Source organism: Vanellus vanellus, assembly GCF_965231255.1.
Source record: "Vanellus vanellus genome assembly, chromosome: 13".
Taxonomy (NCBI): Eukaryota; Metazoa; Chordata; class Aves; order Charadriiformes; family Charadriidae; genus Vanellus; species Vanellus vanellus.
In genome coordinates this window covers 6,846,384-6,864,510 of record NC_138918.1, presented here as the reverse complement: position 1 = coordinate 6,864,510, position 18,127 = coordinate 6,846,384, and the positions used below count along the sequence as shown (strand labels likewise).

The 18,127-nt window shown below is 53.3% G+C and overlaps 1 protein-coding gene across 1 annotated transcript in view; it reads left to right on the top strand.

Moving 5' to 3' along the window:
• Positions 1–9,579, top strand: part of PDGFRB (platelet derived growth factor receptor beta) — a gene marked incomplete at its 3' end in the record, with an annotated part of 28,680 nt that extends 19,101 nt beyond the window's left edge. The window contains exons 10-23 of the mRNA XM_082490057.1: positions 126–337; positions 1,075–1,169; positions 1,434–1,566; positions 1,991–2,095; positions 2,205–2,315; positions 2,670–2,823; positions 4,223–4,389; positions 4,609–4,727; positions 5,931–6,053; positions 7,462–7,573; positions 7,856–7,955; positions 8,073–8,178; positions 8,683–8,921; positions 9,429–9,579. Of these exons, the coding sequence (XP_082346183.1) occupies positions 126–337; positions 1,075–1,169; positions 1,434–1,566; positions 1,991–2,095; positions 2,205–2,315; positions 2,670–2,823; positions 4,223–4,389; positions 4,609–4,727; positions 5,931–6,053; positions 7,462–7,573; positions 7,856–7,955; positions 8,073–8,178; positions 8,683–8,921; positions 9,429–9,579 (1,927 nt within the window). The remainder of the gene's footprint in view (positions 1–125; positions 338–1,074; positions 1,170–1,433; positions 1,567–1,990; positions 2,096–2,204; positions 2,316–2,669; positions 2,824–4,222; positions 4,390–4,608; positions 4,728–5,930; positions 6,054–7,461; positions 7,574–7,855; positions 7,956–8,072; positions 8,179–8,682; positions 8,922–9,428) is intronic.
• Positions 9,580–18,127: the final 8,548 nt, after the last annotated feature.

The following is an 18,127-nucleotide window of genomic DNA, read 5'->3' as shown; positions in this document are numbered from 1 at the left end:
CTCACATTTATCAGAATAATAGATTAATGCTTTATTGCATCCTGCTGGCCCACAAGCCCAGGCATCCCATGGTGGCATGTGGTCCCAGCTGCCTCACAAGGTGCCTTTATCCTCCCCTGGGCCAGGTGCAGTGGCAAGGGGCAGCCCACCCGCCTGCTGGGGAACGAGTCCTCAGAGATCGGTCTGCAGACCAATGCCACGTACCACGCGGAGCTGCAGGTGTACCGCGTGAACAGCACCCTGCAGCTGCACAGGGTGGACGAGCCCCTGCTCCTGAGATGCACCGTGCAAAACTTCTTGGGCACCAACTCCCAGGACATCACTCTGGTCCCACACGGTGAGTGCTGAGGGAAGTGTTTGAGCCAGCGGTGGGGAGCTAGACTTTTCTCTCCTTGTCTTTGGCCTGGAGGTGCTAGGACCAGTGCTGTCCTCTGATGGCTGCAGTCTTCAAAGGCAGGAAGCTTGGGTATTCTGCCCGAAACAAAGCTTCATTTGGGTTGAGCGGGAAAGGTTGTTCCAGGAGGAGTCTGGAGCCCATATGTCCACTGGCCATGGACATTCTCTTCCCACCATTGGCAGGGTCATCCCTCCAGGGAGGCAAGAGCAGGTCCCCGGTGTCTTGTTATTAGCCTGCGGGTCACTAGGTGGTGCCACGGACTTGGACATCCATGCGCTGAACATCCCAAATATGAGGAAGGATGGTCTAAGCCCAGGTCCAGAGCTGCCAGCTCTCCCCCAAGCAAACCAGCCCCTCTAGCTCCTTACACCCTACCGTGATCAAACCTCTCCCAAGGCAGCAAGCCCTTCAACAGGCTGTGGCAACCCATCACCCCACCTTCCCTGGGCATGTTGGCCCTGCGAGTGCTGGGCAGGTCTGCCCAGAAAGAGATGACAGGGACTGCCCCCTGAGTTGATGTCTGGGGGGGAACTGTGTAGCAAGAGGGGGACAGTGGCTAGAGAAGGAAAGGTGAAGGGTGCAGGCATCCCTCTGTGCTGCTCTCCTCTCCTTTCCCCAGAGTACCCAAGCCATGCAAGGGTGGAGGAGTCTAACTGCTATCCCTATTATCATTGTAGCCTTGCCGTTCAAAGTGGTCATCATCTCTGTCATCCTGGCCTTGCTGGTCCTCACTGTCATCTCCCTGATCATCCTGATTGTCCTGTGGCAGAAGGTAAAAGAGGAGAGTGCTCCCAGGCTGCAACAGTGGTACCCCCCATGTTGGGGTGGCTGGGAAGCGCAAAGCTGTGAGCTCCTGCTGTCAAATGTCCCACCCATTCCAGGAAGCATGGTGCCCCTGGCATCTGTAGGCTAGATGGGGCATGAGGCAATGGCTGCAGGAACAAAAGACTCCCTGACAAAGCCCAGCCACATCCCCCATGCTATCTCTGACCCTCAGCCTCTCAGATTTCTCTTCCCCCTTTGCTCCTCTTTCCAGAAACCTCGTTATGAAATCCGCTGGAAGGTGATTGAATCAGTCAGCTCCGATGGGCATGAGTACATCTACGTGGATCCCATGCAGCTCCCCTACGACTCCAGCTGGGAGGTGCCCAGGGACAAGCTGGTGTTAGGTAAAGGCTGGGCAGATCCCACTGATTGGACCCTTGGGGTCCTGGCTATCTGGGGGTAATATGTTCGGCGTCTCCAAAAGAGACCAACCCAGAATGGGCACAGAGATCCCTCAAGATACAATGTGATCCTGGGGCAGATGGACCATCTGGGACCACAGTGGGAAGCCAGCTGCTCCCTTTGGCACGAGGCACAGGGTTAATCATGGCTATCCTTTCCTGTGGCTGGAAGCTCCTTCTCTTCCCAGCCAGACAGAAACCAGCCCCAACCACAAACATCATAGCTCATCACCCCCTCCATGGCCACCAGGATGACTGTAATGAGGCTGTTGTCGTTTCAGATGGAGGACTTGTCTTTCCCAAGCTCCTCATCTCAGCTCTCTTCAAGGACTACCACCAACCTAGTCTCCTCACTGTTCCTTTGCAGGACGCACTCTCGGCTCCGGTGCCTTTGGACGCGTGGTGGAGGCAACAGCCCATGGCCTGAGCCATTCACAGTCCACCATGAAAGTGGCAGTCAAAATGCTCAAGTGTGAGTAGTCCCCACACCATAGCTTTCCCCCATCCCAAAGCTGTGAGGCCAAACGGTGCTCATGTGTGCCCCTCCTCACCTTGCCACTCACACCAGCTCTCCCCAACAGCCACTGCCCGGAGCAGCGAGAAGCAAGCCCTCATGTCTGAGTTGAAGATCATGAGCCACTTGGGACCTCACCTCAATATCGTCAACTTGCTGGGGGCCTGCACCAAAGGAGGTAGCTGAGCCCCAGACGCCTTGTCTCCTCTTGCTGCTGCCCTGGGCTGGGCTGAAAACCGCCCTCAGAGAGAATAATTCCTGTTTTCTGGTTCAGAATGATTCACCCTTCCCCTAGGAAAGCCTTGTGGGGTTCTGAAAGCCTTTCTTTCCAACCTGATTGAAACAGAGAAGGCATGTTTCTGTCAACCCCCACCTCCCTCCCCAAACACAAATTTCAAATTCCAAAAATGCTGGTTTTTCCCCCTGGAAAAGATGTGCTGCAACCTGATAATGTCCCTGTGGGATGAAATTTGCTGCCCTGGGGAGCGAGCTGGGCTGAGGCAGGGCTGACATGGGTGCTCTCTCCCACCAGGGCCCATCTATATCATCACTGAGTACTGCCGCTATGGGGACCTGGTGGACTACCTGCACCGCAACAAGCACACCTTCCTGCAGTCCTACGGAGAGAAGGCGCGGCGAGAGGCAGAGGTGTACGGCAACACCGCCAAGGAGGACCACGTGCAGAGGTACCTGGAAAGCAGCACTCTCCTCCTCCCTGGTGCCTACCCCATCCCAGCACTCGTCAATGAAGGAGGCTGGTACTGCCAGGAAGGTTACCTACATTTCCTCCAGACCAGTAAAATAAATGCTGGCCCAGCACTGGGGCACAGTTGGCCACTCTCTTACTTTGCGAGACTGGCCTGTGTGCCAACCAGCCACCTTCAAACAGCTCCTGGCACACGGGGAGTTAGCAGAGACAATCTGTGTGTCCTGGAGGCTGAGTTTGCTAGCACACACGCTGGCTGCTCCATGCCAGTTGGGAATATTCCCTGGCATCGTTAACTTTACTGGCATAACCGCAGCTATGCTTTGAGTACAGAGATGAAGGGTTTCCGAGCATGTCTTAACCCTTGGAAACCTCAGCTCTGCATTTTCAGGGCAGGTCACGCTGCTACCGAGCCTAAGGGAGAAGTGCTAGAAGGACTGCAGTTGCACAAGAGGTGCTACAAGGAAAGGGAAGCGGTCCTTCGTCCAGTTGCCAGCCGTACGGGATGCAGGCAGATCAGTGCACAGAAATGGTCCCATGGGAAGTTAGAAAGCAGCATTTCCTTCCAGCACTCCAAAACAATAGTGAAATAGAGCAGTGTTAGGACATCAGCACATCTGCCCCCTGTGCTTTCTGCTTGAAGGCAGCTGAGAACCTCCCATGCACTGAGCACAGCCTCCCAAGCCTGTGGGGACATGCCCCACAGCTCTGGTCATGCAGCAGGTTTCACTTGCCCAGCACCATCACATGGAAGGCCTCAAGATGTTGCTTCCAGGACACAGTTGTTGCTCACTCAAGGGAGAGGTGCGCAAGGATGCAGATGTTTGCTGATCCGAACTGGGAAGGTTTAACTGTGGACAGAGGGTTGTGTCTTGCCCACCCAGTTTAGCCTTCTCCTGGCCGCTCCTGGCCAGCTTGTGAATGTGCACAGCCAAGGTGGAGGATTTCTCCTGCCCGCTCTGGCTTGGGTCTTCTGTCCTCCTGCCCCGTGGGTGCCTGTGGAGCTGCATGGCCCTGGCTCCCCTTCCTGCCCTCCCCAGTGCAGAGCTCGTGTGCTGAGCCAAGCCTGTGCTCTGCCAGGCGAGCTGAGCATGAGAAGCTGCAGTCTAGGCAAGGACACCTGAAGACCTGAAGGGGCATATGGCAGGGCTGTTTAAAGCTAGCGCTGAGGACACCAGAGCTGTTAGGTGGTGGAAGAAGGTCTCCAGTGCCATTTGCGCTTCTCTGCATGCATGATGCAGGGCTTCTTTCCCTGCTGTGTGAGACATTTCAGTGCTGGGGCTGAGGATTTAGGAATTGCAGTCCCACAAATCATTGCTCCCATCCTCTGCATCTCCTCCTCTCCTCTGGATCTGAAGTCTCTTTTCTTCCCCCCACAGCCACCTCTCCTTGTCTGTGGAGAGCGACGGGGGCTACATGGACATGAGCAAGGACGACTCCCTGGATTACGTGCCCATGTCTGACATGAAGGGTGAAGTCAAGTATGCTGACATCGAGTCCTCTAACTATGGCACGCCATACGAGCTGGACAGCTATTCCCCATCAGGTACCAACTCAGCCACAGTGGGAGGGGGAGGTGCTCGCATTTTGGGCGCTGGATGCCTTTGCTTGCAGAGCCAGATGGTCCATTATTGCAAAGGTCATCTCTGGGACAAGTCCAGCAGTGATGGCAGATGCCCTCGTGATGGGAACTCCCGGCTCTGTCCAGCAGACAGCCCACAAGTGTGCTGAGTAACACCAACATCCATCTCTGCTTGCCCTCCAGCTCCTGAAAGAACAGACCGGGTGACACTGATAAACGAGTCTCCACTCCTCAGCTACATGGACTTGGTGGGCTTCAGCTTCCAAGTGGCCAATGGGATGGAGTTCCTGGCTTCCAAAAATGTATGTATGCTGGCTGGTCCGTGGTGCCTGCTGTGGTGGAAGCCAACAATGCTCTGCCACGTCCTGTGGTCAGCTTCTGCTCACTGTCCCTCTGTCCGTGCCAACCTCCCCGTGGGAGAAGTGGCTGTGCAATTGAAAAGCTGCTGACCACTTCTCTTTGGAAACAGCCCTGGGGATCAGCATGACTGTATTTGCACGTGACAGCTAACCCTGGCTTAGATTGAGCTTCAGACCTCAAATTCCCTGACTCCGAGCTCCTCCCAAGCCATGTGCAGCATAGCTGTGCTGTTATATCATCCCCATCCACCAGGATGACCAAACAGTGACAGCCTCCCTGTGCTAAAAAGCACAAGGCACTCCACAGCAGAGCTGTACTCTCCACGGACACCCCTAATGCACCACATGCTCTGAGCCCCCCAGACCTCATCAGAAGTGCTTGTTCAGTGGAAATTAAGCCACCACAGAGCACCAGGGTCTGGAATTTCCTAAGGTCTGGCTTAGCCGAGGGCAGGCAGTAATACAATTTGTCAATATAAAACATCACACAGGCAGGGGTAAGAGACAGGGTAGGGATGGCATCAATGACATATGGAGAGAAATTCCTGGCTCCTTGCCTCCAGCCATACAGTATGATCATCAAAAGCGCGTGGTCAGTTCTCCCCCATGGAGCACAGAAGAGGAGCTCCCAGCTTCCCACAGTCCCACTTTACAGTAGTGTCATATCACCATGTAGTGTCTGAGAGGGTCTTGAACAAACCTCGGGGCTGTTCATATGGAAAGCATCCAACATGCCGGCAAACCAGGAGGCGCAAACTAGGCTGGTGTAACTGATGCCTTCAGCCTGCTGGGTTGGATTGTCCAAACAGAGATGGAGACATCCCCTCCTTCCCAGCCCCCGTCAGCCCTCTTGCTTCGTCAGGCCCTGGCAATCCCCTCTCTACTGGGTTATTCCAATTGCCCTTGCCGGATTTGCGCGTCTGTTGCTGTCATGGGGGCAGCAGTCCACGCAAGCAACGAAAATGTGGTAGCTCTGCTAGTGGCTTGGAGCCACGGTTGTCCCTAGAGGTAGAGGAGATGCCTCAAATGATGTGAGGTAACTCCTGTCCTTGCAGCCCCAGAAATGGGTTAGTGCTGGAGCTGGGCTGCTTTCTTGGGCTGCCTGGGGGTTCCTCGCAGTGACAATGCCCTGCCTCCCCCCTACAGTGTGTGCATCGTGACCTGGCTGCCAGGAACGTCCTCATCTGTGAGGGGAAGCTGGTGAAGATCTGTGACTTTGGCCTGGCGAGGGACATCATGAGGGATTCCAACTATATCTCCAAAGGCAGCGTGAGTACCAGGAGCCATGTAAGCCCCTTCTTCCTGGGGCTCTGGGCCTGGCAGCCCCTACATGCTCTTGTGAGTCACCTGTCCATCATGGTGACAGGGCAGGACTCCCAGGAGATGCTGTCAACAGCCAACCATCCTGCACCTGATGTGCTCTGCATGCTGTGGAGTAGCAGAATTGTGTGCCCATATCTCCAGGCAATTAGAGAAGAACCTGGGCAACAGCAGCAAAACTAAGGATCGTCCCCTGTACAAGCCATCACTGGCAGCAGTGTTGCATCCTGTCCCTGCGCGGCGCTGAGTCCGGTCCTGAGCTGCAGGCAGGAGGAGCGCAAGGTTAGGCAGCTTTACAGTGCTGCAGTGAGTTACTGGACACTCTGGGAAGAGGTTCACAGACTTCTGCTCTAACCACTAGACCACAGGTTAAGAGGAAGTGTTTTCCTGCGAGCAGCGGCTTTCCAGAAAGACGTCCCCAATCTTTCGAGGCAAGAGAGGATGAGGCTGTAATGAGCCTCCCCGGAACCTCCTGTGTGACTTCAACAACAGCAGGTCCACTCCAGCCCTGGGGCATTTGGCAATGTGCAACCCCAAGCAAAGCAGGCCACGTAGTTCCCAGAGAAACTGAGGCTGGGGGAGCTGAGAGTGGAGCCAGGCCCCTCAAACCCCAATCTTTATCTACTCTATGAACTGCTTAACTTCTCTTGTGCTCTCCCCTGTTTGCATGGGAAGGCAGACAGGCACTCAGTGCCTGGGCAGGGAGACCCTCCTGCAGAGGGGCTGGGGTTTTCCAGTCCAGCCTTGGCATGCTTTTCCTTCCGAAACAGGAAATGAAACTAGGCTGCTTTGCAATCCTTCCTGGAGATTATTTTGGTATTCATTGTGCAAGCAAATCCCGGGAACAGCACAGCCAGTGCTGCATACAAGCCGGTCAAGTGAGGCTCCTTTTTCTGTATCACTCTGAGTGAGTAAGAGCAGGAAAAAACTGGATGCGTCCTTCAGCTCTTTTCTGGTCATCCCATAGCCCTCTCCAGCCTGATCCCAGGTTTCCAAAGTCCAGATAGACCTGGACTCCCTTCAGGAATGCTGTGGTCATGTTGTGCAAGTCAGTAGACTCCCCAAGAACTAGGGAACAGAGAAAGCACACCATGACAGCTCATCATGGCAGACAGTTTTGGAAACCCATGTAGCATATCCACTCTTTCCTCCTGCCTGCTGGGTTCATCCTGCACAAGGAAAGAGAAAACTGGTACCTTCAAGAAGTGACTGACAGCAGATGTCAGCAGATGTGTTGGGCTGAAGGCAGCTCTGAAGGGTCTTCTCTGCTTCTACATTGGGTGTCAGGCTCTCACCTCTTGAAAGAAGTGCTGTAGATGAAGCTGACTCTCTTCTTTTTCCATTTTTTTCCTCTTAGACCTTCTTGCCCCTTAAGTGGATGGCCCCAGAGAGCATCTTCAACAACCTCTACACCACCCTGAGTGATGTGTGGTCCTTCGGGATTCTCCTCTGGGAGATATTCACTCTAGGTAAGTGCCCTGGAGATCACAGTGGTGTCTGTAGGTCTGATAGCATCTTGGAAGGATTCCTTCCCAGAGACTATAGGAATCCATCTCTAATCTCCAAGTCCTAACTTTACCAGTCAGAGTAGCACTTCATTCCCTGTCTCCTTCTTTCGCATGCTGACATTGCCATTTGGAAGTGAAACAGGAAAGGTAAAGAAAAAAGGAAAGCTTGGTGTGAAATGCATGTTGGTGTAGAGGTGGCAGACAATCCACCAGCCTGATTTCCTGCTCTCCCTTTACACCCAGGGGGGACACCATACCCTGAGCTGCCTATGAACGAACAGTTCTACAATGCCATCAAACGTGGCTATCGAATGTCCAAACCCACCCACGCCTCTGACGAAATGTAAGTGCTGCCCATACATGTTTGCCCTGGTCCTGCCCTACACGAACTACAGAACCATTTCTGCCTGTTTTCTCCAACTGCTAAGTCACCGGAGTGCTCTCTCTTCCCTCTTGTTAGCTACGACATCATGCAGAAGTGCTGGGAGGAGAAGTTTGAGATCAGACCATCCTTCTCACAGCTGGTGGTGCTTATGGGAAACCTCTTGGTGGATTGCTACAGAAAGGTAGGTTCAAAGGACCCTCTGCTGGAGGGACAGAAGAGGTTCAGGGCTCTGTGGAGGACGCTGCCTTGGTTAGGGCCCTCAGTCAGTGTCTGGAGACCAGTGTTTAGCACTGCTGTGCCGGAGCATTTTGCTGTGACTAAGGCTGCATTAGTTTGAACAGCCAATGAAGGTAGTTTGGGCATTCTGGGATCATTGCTGAGACAATTGGCAGTGCCAGACAGGCAGCTGGTAGCTCAGCAACTGCGGAAATCAGAACTGGCAGGAGATCAAAAACCTGCCTCCAACTGTTTGATATTTTGGAGCTGTGGAGCTGTGCCCCTGATCTCTCCCTTAGGAAATGTTCATGACCTGTCTTTGGTGGAGTCAGAGTAGCTGAACCCAGCTAGAAGGTGGCACCCCCTCTAGGAAAAGCCTAGCAGACAGGGAAAGCAAATACAACACAAGTGCATTTTCTTCACTCACAAGACCTTTCTGTTTCTTTGGTAACCTGCCTTGCGAGAGCAGAGGTACCATCAGGTGGATGAAGAGTTCATGAAGAGTGACCACCCCGCTGTTGTCCGCACAAGACCCACAATCCCTGGGCTGAACAACGCCAGGCTCACTCCCAGCTCCCCCACCGGCAGCATCCTCTACACAGCCGTGCACCAGAACGGGGGCGAGAATGACTATATTATCCCTCTTCCCGACCCCAAACCCGAGGCAATCTGTGATCTCCCTCAGGAGGCCTCCATCAGCCGGGCCAGGTAAAAACATAACTTCTGAATATTGCCCCTTCCCTTGACTGCCCAAATCTGAAAATGGGGGCCTCAGGAGGAAATGGGGACGTTTTGCTATGGGACAAACTAGGGGTGGGTTTACCAGGAAGGGAGAGCAGTGTCATCCCCGTCTGAGGTGCTGCAACCTTGCATGAGCCTGCAGGGATGAAGATGAACCAGAGGAGCTGGGATGTGAGCTAAGACAAGGTGTCATGTCATGTCCCCGTACATCAGCTGGCACAGCAAGGGACAGGAGACCCCGCTTACAAGGAGTAGGTCACATTGGGGCGCACAGTCCGCAGAGCCCAGCTGGCTGTATGTTGTGTTTGAGGGCTGAATAGACACAAGTGATATTGTCTGTCCCCCTGAGGAAAGCTGCTCAGATAGACTGGGGCTCTCGGGAGATTGACTCACTTCTCAGCCATTGGGAATCCTCTCTCACTAGGAGACTTGGGACAAGGCACTAATTTCTCTCTCTTCCTTGTCTCCCTTCAGCTCTACGCTGAACGAGGCCAACACATCATCCACAATATCCTGTGACAGCCCTCTGGGCCTCCGGCAGGACGAGGAGCAGGAATCTGACCCACAGCCAGGCTGCCAGGAGCCAACCACAGGGCACCAAGAGGTGGAGGAGAGTTTCCTGTAGTCAGAGCAGGGCTGACTCTGCATCTCCCCACGGCAAGATCAGCTGAGGGGCTGACCCAGACATCGCAGAGAGCCATGCTTTGTGCTTGTACACTGGGACATCTCCACCTGTCCCAGCATTCCTCCTTCCCTCCCATCTCCCAGTGTTGGGTGGGGAATTAAAGACTTTTCTCCATTGCCATCCTCATCCCCCTTACAAAGAGGTGGCTCAGTGACAGCAACCTTCCAGATCACTGCCATGTCCTCCTCAGTGATCAAACCACTGCAGGAGGGAGACATCTCACAGACCAACATCTTCTTTTCAAGTGGAAGACGTGGGTTGGATCTCCACAAGAGATGCCACGTTCTGCATTGCTAAGATGATACTCCAGCCTCTTCCCCTTCCATGGCAATGAGTTTCATCTCCTCTGCACCAGCACTTCTCTGATGATCTCAGCACCAGCCACGCCGTGGTTCTGTGAAATGCCACTGGGACAGACGATTTGCTTGGAGAGAACCTGTAACACCAACCTTCAGCTGCTGGAGATCATGAGTACATTGAGTAGATTCTCCTTCAAGCACAGCCAAGTTCTGTAGAGACCAGCCAGCACCTCAGAGATACTGAATCACCGTTTTCCTTTCCTGACAGCTCTTCTATGGTGGATAGAGCGTCACAAGCACTACAGGTACCCATGGCTCTGAGGCACAGCTCTGCACCCACCTGGAGGGGCTGTCACACCCCAAACCCTTTTGTGCCCATCATGGCACCAGGAGCCCCGAAGGCATGCCAGGAACTCAAAATGCTCTCACAATGACTGTTGTAGTAGCAAAGAGGGCAATCCAGTGTTGTTTGTGTTGTCTGTGTGGACACTAAGCTCTCCACTGAAAATTTAAAGGGAACAAATATATTAATCCACTAGCCAGGGCCAGTATAAGGAAGCAATATGGCTATTCATTAATCTACCGCCACTAAGCCCAGCTCATCTGCTGGGAAATCATATAATCCCGCCAGCTGCAAAATCTTTGTGCCTTATCTTTGGGAAGCAAGGGCTCCCTTTTGATAGACTGTTCACCCAAACAGCCTTCCTCAGGATGGGAGGTCTCACCGGTCCCTCCTGAGTCATAGCAAGACAGTGGGGAGCAATAAGGATGCCAGAACACCAACCCAGGGACGTCGCAAAAGAGAGAGAGGGAGAGGGGCTGGGAAGCTGTTTGGGCACAGCTGAACTACATCTCACCCCCTGCCACTTTCTAGGGGCCAAGCACAGCCACTTGCCTGCCAGGCCTGTGGATGAAGTGTCGTGAAGAACCAAGCAGAGCAATGGCAATCGAGAATTCCTCTCTCTTGAAAAGCGTTTTGAAGAATAAAAGGGCAGAGACCTTCCTCCTGCTTCTCGCCTCCTTGCTTCTCTCAGACAGGCCTGGGACTTCTTGCGCTCTCAGCTGCCACTTGAACGAGGAGACTCAAAGCAGGAGGACCACCAGGCTTTTGAAAGCAGTGGTGAACCCCACCTCTGCACAAATGAAAGCTAAACCCAAAAAACTACAGCTCTGACACCATAGAAACTAGCAGGGTTGTTTGGTTTTTTTTCTGAAAAGAGAAGTTTTGCCTTGCACAGAGCTCTATTCGCTGCATGCCCCCCACTCCCATTAACCCCTCCGTTGTCCTACTCATGCACATCTCTCTGTGCACCCTACAAAAACCGCACAGGCAGGTTTACAAAGTCAGAAATTCAATCAGCATCTCGCTGGGCTTCTGCCACCTCAGAGCCACTGAGAATTGTTTTTTCTTTGAATATGAAACTTCTGCCAGAGGTCCCCAGCAAAACAGCTTCTGCTTTAAGTCGTCTATCATTGCATTGCTGCCATTTATGCATCTAAAAGAGGAGTAGATGTTTTGTGGGCTGATGTCCTTGGTAAAATGTGAACATAAGAAATAGCACTTTTATTGGCAGCCAGTGGAGCATATTTTCAGCCCATGTGGTCAGATTCCCATCCATAGGAAACACACTGTGAATGACAACTGTTTTTCCATGCTCCTTTCCTCCTGCTTGTAATGAAGGAGACATGTTCTGTGGCCACAGTTCATAAAATGATCCTGACCATGGAGAAGCAGCAACTTAGGAGATCCTTGGGACCAGACCACTTTATTTTTCTAACATGTAAGGTGCTTGGTAGGATCCGTGTCACTGCAACTTGAGCCCATAGGATGGCACATCAGATCATCCTGATAGCCCCTGTCTGCACCAGCCCCATTTTTAATTTGTCCTTCTCTATCAAAGGTGACCAGAAGTACCCAGTACTCCAGGTGAGGTCAAATCTAGACCTCACACAGGGCATTAATAGTTCTGGTCTGCACTGGATTTGACTCGCCTGGTGTAGCTTTGGATAATGTTGGCCTTTTCCCAGCCACAGCATACTGGTTGGTTGGAGTCATCCTCTGACCAATCTAAGCACCTACGGCTTTCTACTCTTCCAGCATTTCTAACCAAGATACTCCCCGCTGTCCCAGACATTGGGTCATCAGCACATTTTGTTAACAATGTGTTATTTTGGGGCTGGACTGACTAATAAAATTATGAAATACTTCTAGCATCAAGAGCAAGCCTAGAGAGGCACTTTTACTACCTCCGTCCAGCCCAAAGATTTACCCATCAATTAACCCCTTCTCATCCTCCTTTCGGCCATTTGCTTATTTATTTCACAAATCCCATACTAAAGTCCACCTTGTACAGGTTAATTACTAATTAAATTACTAATTTCCCACTATCAAATAGTTTCCACAGTCCTGAAAGAGGAGATCTATTTCTGCTCCCTGCTGGGGGAACTCAGGTATCCCGTCCTATTAGCTGGGCATTAGCTACACTTGGATGCCTATTGCTTTTTGTCCCATCTGTAGACTTATTGCAATTATTCTTTGCATCAAAACCTGTTCTGGCAGCTGACGGGGTGCTAACCCCACCTCCCTTTTCCTCCCTCAAGTAGGTACGCCAGACTCTTTGTAAAACGGTACCCTTCTCCACCCCAGAGAGATATGACCAAATATTTGCCTTTGGCCATGTGGTTGAAAGGGCCAAGTCTTGCACTTTGTGGTACTTTCCTGTCCTTACTCAACTATTCCCGTCACTGCGCAGCGAGGGCACGCACGCCCGCTGCGGCGAGCAGAACTTCTCAGCCAGGGACAGGCTGGCAGCTGGGCAAAGCCAACACGTTTCGCTAAGCATCCCCGCAACTCCCCTCGAAGAGAGGGCTTGGCAGGGCTGAGGCTTACAGCAGCCCCCCAGACAAGCTCTCTCCGCTCCGGGATGGAGCTCCAGCCCCCTGCATCCTCTCTCTCTGCTGCCGACATCCCAGTCCCCGCATGGCCCGGCAGGTGAGGGCCAGGAGAAATGGTCGGCTGTTCTGGGCCCATCAGTTTTGTAGCCATAATTTCTCCGGTGAGACTCTGAAGGGAACCAGTCCCTCCGGGTTTTTAGTTTCGATGATCAGTACTTTTGTTTGGGTGTGGTTTTGTGTTTAGAGGTGGACCCAAACTGAGCCCCCCCAAAAGGGACACATGCCACAGCTTGGGCCCATCTCTAGTGCAATATCTTTTATTTGTAGATTATATTTTACTCTACCGCTGTTACGTTGTTATCAGCACCAATATATGCATAATCCTACTGCCAGTCACTATTGCATACATACTGAAGTGTATCCCAGAAACTAATGTGACACTCCGGTGTCTCTTTCCACATTTAAGATGCTTCTCAGACTGATGTGTGCGCAGGTTTTAATCCTTTTGTCCTTCTCGGTTTGAGCGTGTTATTATTTTTCTAAGCGAGAGTGTCACGTTTAGTGTTTGTGTCGTGTTAAGAAATCTAGAGCACAGCGGACTTTACTTGTAACTCCATTGTCTCTGTTCACCTGCCAAGGGGACTGCGGCAGAGCCCTACGGGGACGGGAGGCAGACGTGCAGTGCAGATGTGCAGCCAGGAGGAAGTCAGCCAGATGTGAGAAATAGCTCTTCCCCTTCTTCCCAGTCTGGGCTCTGGGCTGGGGAAGAGACAGCACCACAAGCACAGGGTACCGGCCAGCGGGTTAGGTTTTGGCTGTGGGGAAGCTCGGCCTGTGTAAAGCTGGGCAGATCTGGAGAAGGGGATTTCACAGACATCTTCTTTTGGGGGGCTTTTTCTAAAATGGGATGTCGGTTAATGTGCTAAGGAGGCAAACCCTGTGCTCCAGCGCGCAGGCGCAAGGAAGGGCTCTGGTGGGGCTCAGTGCTCAGCTCAGATCCCAGGATGGAGGTGGCCACAGTGCAAACCACGGCGTGTCCCGCATGGATAGGAGGGCAGCGGGCTGCCAAGCCAGCCCCAGGGAGCTCGGACGCAGTCTGGCTGTGCTCACACTCGGAAAACATGAAGGTTGCTCTTTGGCAGCCCTTGGCAGCCTTCTGGCAGCCTTTGCCCCTGGTGGTTGCACAGGCAGAGAGCAGCCAGGGCAGCTGCAGGTCCTCACTAGGTGCTGGGCACCTCCTGGGCCATGCAGAGGTCCTTCCTGCAGCAGACCCCAGCTCTGCCTGCCTGCTGATCAGCCAGGGCTGACTGTAACGGTGGAGACCAGCAGTGGAGACACCATGCCATCCATAGGACTTGCCCAGAGCAGGCCAGGTATTGTTAAAAAAATCAGATTTCGTGAGCCAGCACATGGGTAACTGGGCTCCCAGCATAATTTCCATGTTTCACCCAAGGGCCTGAAGTCTCTGCGACATGCCAAGATGGATCCAGTTGGCTCTGTCAAAGGCAGGGGAACTGCTCCAGTGTAGCTCCAGTGGCACTTTGGAGAGATGGCTCTTGCAGGGATGGGAGGAGGCAGGGAAGCCAACTCATGCTGGGAGGCTTTCAGCATCCCATCATTCCTGTCCTTTCCTCCTTCGTGGATTGCAGCAGAACTGCAGAGCTTGACCAAAGAGTGCCCTCTGCCTCTCCCCCTCCTGCTGGTTTGCTGGCACCACGCTGTTACTCTGCAGCATCTCTGAACAGAAGCAGCACCTGCCTCCATGCTGTCTGTCAGAAACCATCCTGAGGGCAACAGAAAAAACAGAGTTCAGACTGAGGTACCAAAGAGTTAACATTTTCCTAGGTTTACAGATGTATTTGTAGGATTTGTACTATGTCACATCTATAGCCATGAGATATTATTTTTATGCTGTAAACTTTTACAAATACGTTTTTAAAGAAAGAGTTTAAAAATAAAGGTGTTTTTCTTTTTGCAAAGTTCCACCTCTTCCTCTGTTTGCCTGGTTTTGGTTGCTCCCACTCAGATGAGGCTGGGAATACAGCTTAACCACGTCGTGGGTGAAGGCTAAGCGTGTTAATACGCTGTGCGTGACCCCAACACTTAGCGAAAGCCAAGCTGGGAGCCAGGCAGAGGGAAGCACAGCAAGGCAACAGCTGAGCCCAGAGACGTGGTAAGGAAAAAGGGCTCCGAACAGGGCAGGATCTGCCCCGTTCCTCCAGTAACTGGCCAGCTTGTGGGTTGTGTTGCACTGGGAGGAGGTGGGTAGAGGGAAGGACGCTGGGAACAGTTCCCATGTGCATCCCCGATGCCTGAGGTTTGGGCCACCAGCCCCCAACAAGGGCTTGACGTGCTCCTTGGAGCATTGCGGGTCTGTGCTCAGATCAGGGCAGGGATGCAGGAGCTGCCAGACTGAACAGTGCTGGGCTGAAGGAGATGGGAGACACCACAGCGCCGTTGATTTTTCCACATAGTTTAATATCTCAGGGCAGTGGAAGAGACTGGAGGTAGCAATTGGGTAGGGCACCAGCAGGACCCACACTGCAGTGTACAGGGCTCCCCACGTCCAGCTCTCCTCTGAGCGGGGTTCTCCTTCCTTCCCTCTGGGATGCAGAATTCACTGATACCTTTTGAAGATACAACCCCAAAATACTGGCTCCCCACACCACCACTCCTTTGGGTCCATATGTCACCCTGCCTTCCTCCTGCTCCCCTCCCTGTCCCCTAGTCACCTCTCCAGAAGTGCCGGGGTCCCCCAGCCCCTTGAGAGACAGCCATCTCCCGAGTCCAGCCCAAAGTTTTCTCCTCTCTGTGGCTCCAATGAAACTGCTCCTCCTGAAAATGACCCCAGGCTGCTGAGCAGAGCCGTTTGCAGCCAGCTCTGAGCCACATGCTTGGAAAGGCCGGGGTTGCTGCGAGGAGGGGATTTTGAACTGAGGTTCAAATATATCGATGTGGAGCCTGTTTTCAGGCTGCATGGTGCAGCCCCGGTGCAAGTCCCTGCTGGCAGCGGTTGTGTCTCCCTCAGCTCCTGGAAATCCCTTGTGTACACAAAGGCTCAAGGCATTGGCTGCAGTAGGAGACAGGTCCAAGTCCCAGCAAGACTCCTCTCTCCAGCACGGCCTGTCCTGGGCTCCCGTCCTTGCTCAGTTTGCCAGGGAGGAGGTTTGCAGCCTCCCTGACCAGCTCAGGCTGATTGTCCCCAGATATACTCTGAGTCACCTGGCACAGCTCAGCCACGACAGGCAGACGGGGCATTTTTCTCCAGGAGCTGAATCAGCAGGGAAAAAAAAAACAAAACAAAACAAAACACAACACCTCATCTCCAGAGAGGCTGCAGCAAAGTCTTGGGGGGAAGCAAGGAGGAGGAATTGGTAGACCTCAGCCCTGAACCCAGCTGGCTCCCACTGCCCCATCCCTGCCTGGCAGGCCTTTTGTGTGTTGGGATGCACCGAGGAGGGGTCGTGGGGCTGGGAATGGGTAGGTAGACATGGGGAGCACCAGCAGGGCATTTTCCCCACCCCAAAAAATGTCTCCTCTCCAGCGATGAGACAGGCACCTTGTGGAAGAGCTCAGGGAAGCAGAGAAACTCAGACTGCGGAGACAAACCCTGGCCTGCTGCAACCAGGGTTTTTAGCTGTTTGGGTACCAACAGCTGACTCGGGACACGGGTGTTTCACATGTGTCCCCAGACTGCTGCAGGGCAGTTCAGGCAGGCATGACACCATGGCCAGATGTACGTGGTGTGGGGGTCCTGTAGGGCTGGAATGGTCCCAGCCTGGGAAACAAGACTGAGCTCCCAGTGCTCCCAACCAGGGCTCACAGCAGCTTCCACTGCCCCCTCCACAGCCAGCCTGCAGTCAACCAGGCGCTGAGCACGTCTTGTGCCATCTCCCAGCACAACTTCCTGTCCATCAGGGCCTCCACAGACATCCCTGGGCTTCAGGTGACTCAAAGTAAAGCTGCAGCTCCTCTGAGAGCATCCCTACCCCTTGCTCAGAGCTGCACGGGCACGTGAGCCCCAGCAGCACTCCTGCGGCTGAGCTGCTGCTGGCAACCGCAGAGCTGGGGTGCAGCCCGCATGCAGGAAGAGATGGCCACCAGTGAGGGAGGAACCCCAGCAGACAGTTTGTCCCACTGAGCATCCCCAGGTGTGCCCAGCCCAGCTTGGGGACCCGTGTGTACAGGCTGTGACTTGTCACCTGTGGACCACTGCCATCAGAGACGCTCTGCAAGGGGCCACCTCAAAGAGAAGAAGGGAGGCTGAGAGATTGTTTCCCTTCTCTGTATTAAAACAGTCTGGTTTAATACTTGTTCACACTGGTGAGTCAGTTCTCTCTGAGCTGGCATTTGTTCCTGGAAAAAAAAAACACAACCAAACTTAAAAAGAAGAAGGAGGGAAACAAACATCCTTTAAAAAGCCCCTTTGGCTCGAAAGGAGGAAAGAATAATCAGGCAGACATCTCCTGCGGCCCAGCCGCTTGACAGCCCCCCAGCTCTGGGCAGGAGCCCCCCAGTGCACCACGCTGCTCTACTTCATGTTCTTCTTCCCCTGCCAGGAAAAACTGCTGAGAGGAAATCTTCTCTGGCCAAAAGCTGCCTTTCCTTCTCTCTGGGCTCCCTCATGCTCTCCAGCCATCCTTCTGGCCAAAACCAAGAGCTCTCTCCACACTCCCATGACTCTTAGTCATCTCCAGCAGAGTCAGCCATGCTCTCATCTCTTGGCCCCGAGACCTTTTCTTGCTGGTACCTCTCTAATTAGCCCCTTTGGAGAAGCCCATTCCCCTCCGGTTTGTGGAGGCATGAGGAGCGCTCCCCTGTCTGGCACCTTTGCACTGCAGGTGCAGATTCAACAGCCACCTCTGTGCAGACATTGTGGAAAAGCCCATCTTTTTCTGCCCACGTTTCACAGCTGGTGTCCCTATCACCTCCCCACTGATGGGGCTGCAGCTGAGTGCAACTAAGGCAGAGGCCTCCAGCAAGCCCCAGGCAGGACCTTCCTCCCCTGTGCTTCCCAGCACTGTCAGGTGGTGGCCATAACTTCCCACCCCAGAGTTGCTGTGAACTGTCATGAACTTCTGCTGCAGGGTGAGGTTATTCAGAGGTAGAGCAGAGAGCAAGGGGCACCCTGTGTCTGACTTGACCTGCTAATATCTTGCTGACTTGAGCATCCCTGGGAGAGATGGTTTGCTTCAAATCTACCCTCACCCCCTGTTTTGGAAGAGGCACAGTCCATGGGAGGGTTGATGAAGTGCCTAATTACTTCTCCCAGGTGCCTGCCAGGTTGTCCGTTA